Consider the following 6,902-nt stretch of genomic DNA (forward strand, 5'->3'; position numbering starts at 1 on the left):
GAGCCCTGCGCTCCCCGCGCCTCCCCGGCTCCGAGCAAAGCAGTAACGAAACTGAGCCTACCGGCACCTTTTCCAAGCCTGGCGCGGTCCGGAGCAAGGCAGACACGACCCAGGTGGGTGTCCGAGGAAAACCCGACGGCCCCGCCAGCTCCACTGCTTCTCGCCCGCCGCGGTGCATGACGGTCCCGCCCCGGGCTGGGCTCTGCGCACAGCGAGAGAAAGACTTCACAGCAAAAGAAAGCAGAGGTCCATGTCTAGCCGGGACACCTCGAAGGGAACTATTTTAAGGGGCCAGTGGGGAGCTCGAGGGACTTTTCTTTTTGTTTTAGCTGTGCAGCCGCAGAGGCTGCAATCCACCTTTCTCCTGTCTTTTTATGCCCGAGAAACCTTTCTTCCTTTTTTTTTCCCCTACCTTTGGAGGGAGGGTAAATTTGTTCAGATGTAAAGGTTCCGCGGGTTGCTCGCCCGAACGGCCCCTGCGGCAACAGTAGGGGATGGGCCACCCCCCGTCCTTTCACTGTGCCCCCAGTCAAGTTCAAGACAGGCCGGTCTGGGGTCTCCCCCGGTCAGCGCAGGTGCGGCGGCCGTAGTGCGGGTCCCTCCCTGCCCCCGGGGCTGCGGTCAGCCCGCGGCAAGTCCCTACTGCCGATGAGGATGCGGAGCCGTGCGGCCCCGCCGGCCGCACTCCGCCGGGGCACGAGCCCGTCGGCGCTCCCGCTGCAGCCCTGGCCGGCCCGCCGGACAACCGGTGCCTTCCGGCCGCCGGGTGCACCACGATGTGCCGGGGAGGGGCGGTTTCCACCGTCGCTCTGGTTGCTTGGGGCTCCTGTATGACGCCGAGAAGTTTCTCGGGGGGAGATGTTTCATCTCGGTCCCTTTTCTCTCCTGAAGACGGGAAGGCTTCTCCGCATCCTAGTCAGAAATAAAAACAAAACAGACGATAACGGAGACAAGTCCTGCCCGCCGCGGGGTCACGCCGCCCCCCCGGCAAACAGCCCGGTGTCGGCGGGCCGCTCTGGCACGGCTGCCCGACCCCACGCCCCGCGCTGCCCCCAGGCGCGGCGGGAGCGGCGCCGCCCGACCCGGTACTCACCGTCGGGACCTTCCCGTCGAGGTGACCCCGCTACCCCTGGCGCCGTGCCCCGACCTCGGCCCGCTCGGGAAACTGGCGGGGAGCGAAGCCGCTGGGCGGTGGAGGGCGGGGACAAAGGGACAGGAGAGAGCGGCGGCGACGAGGAGGCTTCACCCGGTACCGCCGGCTCGAAAACAACGGCCAGGCCCCGGTAGCAGCGCCAACCGGGCCCGCCACGGGACCCGCGGCTGCCCCGTGCCCCGGAGGAGGTAAAAAACGAATCTTTCCAAAACAATAAACTTTTAATGCTAAAGCAGTTATAACCAAAAGCTGTACAGAGTTGGATTTTTTTTTGTTTGTTTGTTTGCATTTTTTGTTAGAAAACAAATTTTTCTTCCCCATAAATATTGTTCAGTTCCCGGCACTTTGTATCAATAATTAAATTACGAATGATAAATATGGCATCATGGGTATGTATTTACAAAAAAAGTTATTAGAAAAAGGCAACTGTTATACTAAACGTCACAATCTGGGCAGAATATACACCACATCCTCATCCTGAAAAATACTGACCGACACCATCAGACGAGAATACATTCACAAGTGTAATGCTTGGAGAGAGAAGGAGAAACAGAAGAGAAAGAAGCAGCAGGAAAGCTAGAAAGGAAAGTTCAAGACATAACAGGACTTTGGCATGGTTTAAGACTAAGTTTAAACAATCACCACTAAGGGAAGGAGTATTTTCATCCTCATGTCAACATCCCACCGAAAGAAAGAAAAACAAAACAAATTAAGAATAATAAAATAGTGGGGAATTGGAGGAAGAGAGACTCAGGCAAGGGGGGGTGGGGGAATCAAAGAAACGATTGCAACTGAAAAAAAAAAAATTACAACGAAAACAAGAAATCTGATTCTGAGAAAAGGACATGGCTAGTCCAGCGTCTGGACTTGCAAAAGAATAGTAATAATTATAATATAATAAAAGACCCCCCTCCGGATCCTGGCAGTTAAGTAGGTGTAGCCCTATGCGGTCATCAGTGGGGAAACTCCATTTCCGTGGGAGCGAGCTGCAGTTAGCTTGGTTTGTCCTTTTTTTTTTCCTCGTTCCCAATGCATTTGGTCCAGTCTGTGGCTGGGCAGCAGCTGCCTTCACACATACCACTCATTAAAATTGGGGGGCAGTCCAGGGTTGTGGCCGGGGTTACTCTGAAGGGCAGCTGGCGTCATTTTAGTGGTGTCCTTACTGCTGGCGGGGCCCACCGCAGGGGGGGTGGAGGACTCATACCCCGAACTGGCTGCAGGGGAAGAGTCTGATCCCTGGGATTCATGCACCTAAAACCAAGAGGCAGAGATGGGAGCGAGCTCAGGGCCTCCACCACCCCGCTGCACCGGGCTGGGCTGTTCCTCCGTGCAGGAGGGTCACTGTGGAGCAGCGACTTGGCCCAGCCCGGCCATCAGGCACTTCATATCCGGCCGGTCACTGAGCACCGGCGACAAACGCCTGCTGTGGCCCCTGGAGACTCTGCTGCAACGTCCTGGTCAGGGGGGCTGCAGCCACAGGCCAAGTTGCACTTGCACAGCCTTCCCGCACTGAGCCACGCTTTGCAGACTGGGCAGTGTTTGCACCAGTGGGAGCACAAAAAGAAACTATGCCATTTCCCTGGGCTGTGCTCCAGCCACAGCCTAGACACCGGGGACCACCCGGGCCATGCTGGGAACATGGAGCTCCACTCTTCCCTACTCTGGGGGAATGAGTCCTGAGCACACCAGCGACTGAGCATCACTGCTCAGGGAGAAAAGGGCTGGAGCACTGGGGTGATTTACCTTCATGTGTTTCCTAAGTGAGCTGGGGTGGGTGTAGGATTTGTCGCACACCTTGCAGATGTAGGGCTTGTCCGAGGTGTGGACGTGCATGTGTTTCTTCCTGTCACTGCTGTTGGCAAAACGCCTGTCGCAGCCCTCAAACTCGCACTTGAAAGGCTTCTCACCTGTGAAATTTAGAAAGGGTGAAGGAGGGCCGTTCCCCTCTCCATCCCCACCCACTTCCTCCCAGGACATCTGCCCTGCTCGCCCCACCTTAGGGATGCACAAGCACCACAACAAATGAAAAAGGGAAAAATAGCAAGATTTGTTACATGTTGGATAAATTTGGATCAGCCTTTATTACTTTTAACTCACCTCCCGCCAGGCCCACGCTGGGCTCCAGCAGGGAAGGCAGCTGGGCGAGCTTGGGGAAGGAGAAGACCCGAGAAATTCAGCGGCTCGGACAGCTTTACAAGACCTACTCGAGGATACAAGCCAAAGTACGTTTGCTTCCAGCCTTCCCCCTCTCTTCCCTCCACCCATTCAGGAGGGCTGAAGGAAAGTCGGGGCTGCAAATAAAAATACTTTGACAAAAGTATCGCCGATTTACTTAGGAGAGACGCCAATCAAGCCTAAAAATAAAAAAGGAGAGGAAGTCACCGAAAATGAGATTTCATTAGCATTTCTATGGTTCCTTCCGCTGAGGCGCTCAGGAGGCCGAGAGCGGAGGCAACGCCGCGCACTTCGCGCGGCGGCGGCTGCCGGCCCAGCCTGTCCCCGCGGCTCCCGGAGCCCCGCGTTCCGGGTGGGGCAACACACGGACGTGGGCCTTACCTGTGTGCGTCCGCTTGTGAATCTTGAGGTTCTCGGAGCGGGCAAAGATCTTGCCGCAGCCCGGGAAAGGGCAGGGGAAGGGCTTCTCCCCCGTGTGCACCCGAATGTGGTTCACTAGTTTGTATTTCGCCTTGAAGGACTTGCCTTCCCGCGGACACTCGTCCCAGTAGCAGATGTGGTTGTTCTGCTCCGGCCCCCCGACGTGCTCCATGGTGACATGGGTCACCAGATCGTGCATGGTGCTGAAAGTCCTGTCGCAGCTCTTCTTGGGTCGGCTGAGCTGGCTCTCGTCGAGCCACTTGCAGGACAATTCTTGCTTGATGGGCTGGCGCATGTACCGAAATAAAGCGCCGGGGCCGTGGTGGTGGTGGTGATGGGCCGCCACGTTCATCCCCATATTCATATTCATGTGGTTGTAGTTGTGGAACTGGGCGCCGGCGTAAGGGTCCGTGCGGGGGCTGGAGACAGCCCGGTAGGGATCTGGCCGCCCGAAGAGGTCCCCGCGCAGCCCCAGGTGCATCTGCCCGTTGTCCACATGCCCGTTGGGGGACGTGTGGCTCGGGCTCTGCTCGTGCAGCCCCGGGAAGAGCAAGTAGCCCGGGGTGTCCGGGATGCCGCCGGGGCCGTGCAAGCCACCGGGGGAGCCGCCGAAGAGCCCGTGCTGCGCTGTGCCGGAGGCGGCGTCCGCGATGCAGGAGCCGCGGTTGCGGAACAGAAAGTCGCGGCTGGAATTAAAGGCGGCGGCCCCGCCGTAGGAGGGCACCTGGCCGGCGTAGTGATGGTGGTGGTGGCCCAGGGCGCTGGCATAGCCCGGCGTCTGCGGCGTGAATGCCGAGCTTTGCCCGGTGGCGAGGTCGTGAGGGTCCGCGTTCAACTTGAAGGCGGCGGCGTGCGAGGAGTCCCCGAAGGGGCCCAGCCCCATGCCGCCGCCGGCGGCGTCGCGACCAGGCATCTCGTGGTGGCGGGGCGCCGCGAAGCCGCCTACCCCCAGCGCCGGGAACTGCGGCCCTCCGTCCAGCAGCATCGTCATGGGCGCGGGGCCGTCGGTGCGGCAGCAGCCTGCCAGTCCCTCTCCTCCCGCCCGGCTCCCAAAAAGTACAAAACCACCCCAAAGCGCACCCTCACCCCGCCCCCCGCTGCGGGCAGGCGCGGCCGCGGGCGGGCAGCGAGGCGAGCACCCCCCAGCCAACACCAAAAAAAAAAAAAAAAAAAAAAAAAAAAAAAAAAAAAAAAAAAAACCACAAAACCCAAAACAACCAGACCCAAAACAGCCACCCGCCCCCCGCGCCGGGCCAGGCAGGGCGGCGCGGCAGGGCGGCGCAGCAGGGCGAGGAGGCGCAGCGCAACCGCGCTCCCGCTTGGCGCCGTCGGGGCACTGACGGGGCGCCCGTCCGCGCCTCGCACATAAACCAACTCCGGGGCCAGGCTGCACCGCGCCAATGGGGAGCCGCGCACCGCCGGTCACCTGACCCGCCGCCCGCAGCCCCATTGGCGGCGCCGCGCTTGATTGGCACGCGTCCCGCGCCGCCGCGGCCGCTGATTGGGCGCGCGCGCCCCGCAGGTAGAGCGGGGGCGACCGGGCGATCCGGGGGTGGCGGGAACCCCGCGGAGCCCCGCGCGTGGGGCGGCCCGGGCCCCGCGTGTCCCCCAGCTCCGTGCGCGCTGTCCCTGCCCCCGCCGCTCCCGCCCCGCGTGTCCTGCCGCGTCCCGCCGCCTATGCCCTGCCAGCGCCGCCCCACGCCGCGCGGGATGCTCGCCCTAGGCGGCGCGGCGGGGAGGCATAAAGCCACTGCAAAGCCGCCGCGTTGATTCAAAAATAAAATTTAATTTACAAAAAACAAAGCCGAGGCTGTTTACAGTTTATTTATGTATATATACATACATATATATATAATGATATATACTTTATATATTTGTTTTATTTTTCTATTCATTTTTATCTTTCCTGATTAAACACGAGAGCAGAATCTTCCGCACCATGCGTGGAGAGCCCGGTCCTGCCCCTCAGCCTCGGTGCGCAGCGTGATCGGGCCGGGGTTCACCCCCCTCGGCCGAGTCCAGCCCCCTTTTTCCCCCCTCACTCTGTCCCCCACCCCCTGCTGACCCGCGGAGCGGGGCCGAGCAGCGCCCGGCACGGCGGCTCCTAGCTGGTTTTCCTTCCTTCCTTCCTTCCTTCCTTCCTTCCTTCCTTCCTTCCTTCCTTCCTTCCTTCCTTCCTTCCTTCCTTCCTTCCTTCCTTCTTTTTTTAATTTTATTTTACAGGGGAAACGTTCTGCCTTGGAATAATTATCAGTTGCAGCCAGCGCTATAAATCCACTCATTCTCTGTTCTGGAAAGCATTTGCAAAGAACTATGGGGAGCAAGAGTGGAAATAAAAGACAGAAAGAAAGATGGCTGTAATTGTAATATCATGAGGTTTGCTGAGCCCCCAAGTCTGGCTATTGGGCAGGTCTCAGGCTCGCCGCCGGCTCTCTGCAGGAAACGTAAAATCTGATCAAGTTCAGAGACGCATTGAGAGCCCGCTTCAAGCAGCGCTTTATAACCGCAGCCCTTTCACATTCTTCCCCTCAATCAGCCCCGGGAAAGGCTTCGTCTTCTTTATTTTAAAGTTTGCAGGGAGCGAGTAAAAGAAAAAAAAAATGAGAGAGAGGAGAGAGGGAAAAAAAATAAACCCCACCGATATAAAATCTCCCCGAGAGATACCATCGGTGCCCGTCAAACACTCAAATTTCCCAAGCCACAGCCGCCAAGAGCAGTCCTAAAGTTGGAAGGTGAGTCCGTCGCTGCCGTTGGTGCCGTTGGTGCACGATCGTAGCAGAGCAGGAGGCGGGGGCGCGGGGGAACCGCCCTGGGGGGGACCCACCGGGGGCGGTCGGGGCCGCCTTCTTGCTGTCCCCGCTGCACCCCGTGGCTGTTCCGCGGGAGGCGTGAGACCCGGCAGGATCGCAGCCCTTCCCGCGGCTTGTCTGGGAGCCTAGGTGCGGGGAAGCCGGGACAGGGCCCAGGATACTCGATCACAAACCTACGGTCCCCGGGGGCGGCGGGACGAGGCCGCGCACTCCCCTTGCTCTGCTGAGGCTCTACCTGCCTGTCTCCGGAGGGCTGCGGCGGGGTCGTTACTTACCTCCCGCACGTGTTGGGTTTTCTCGACAACAATCAACCCTCCTCTCCCCTCCCCCCAAAAAAAAAAAAA

General features: G+C 59.2%; 1 protein-coding gene across 2 annotated transcripts; it reads right to left on the reverse strand.

Moving 5' to 3' along the window:
- Positions 1 to 2,221: 2,221 nt before the first annotated feature.
- On the reverse strand, positions 2,222 to 5,365 carry LOC310922043 (zinc finger protein ZIC 3-like; the record flags this gene model as incomplete). 2 transcript variants are annotated; one of them, XM_083882339.1, is made up of 3 exons in its annotated part: positions 3,710 to 5,365; positions 2,897 to 3,060; positions 2,222 to 2,404 (listed from the first exon to the last, which is right to left on the reverse strand). In XM_083882339.1, exons 1-3 carry the CDS (start codon positions 5,196 to 5,198, stop codon positions 2,222 to 2,224), a joined length of 1,836 nt encoding a protein of 611 aa, XP_083738465.1. In that variant the 5' UTR covers positions 5,199 to 5,365. The 2 variants fall into 2 exon arrangements, with proteins under 2 accessions (XP_083738465.1, XP_083738466.1); XM_083882340.1 differs by lacking the exons at positions 2,222 to 2,404; positions 2,897 to 3,060 and adding an exon at positions 3,396 to 3,507.
- Between the last annotated feature and the right edge of the window lie 1,537 nt (positions 5,366 to 6,902).

This window comes from Zosterops lateralis, assembly GCF_965231275.1.
Source record: "Zosterops lateralis genome assembly, chromosome: W".
NCBI lineage: Eukaryota > Metazoa > Chordata > Aves > Passeriformes > Zosteropidae > Zosterops > Zosterops lateralis.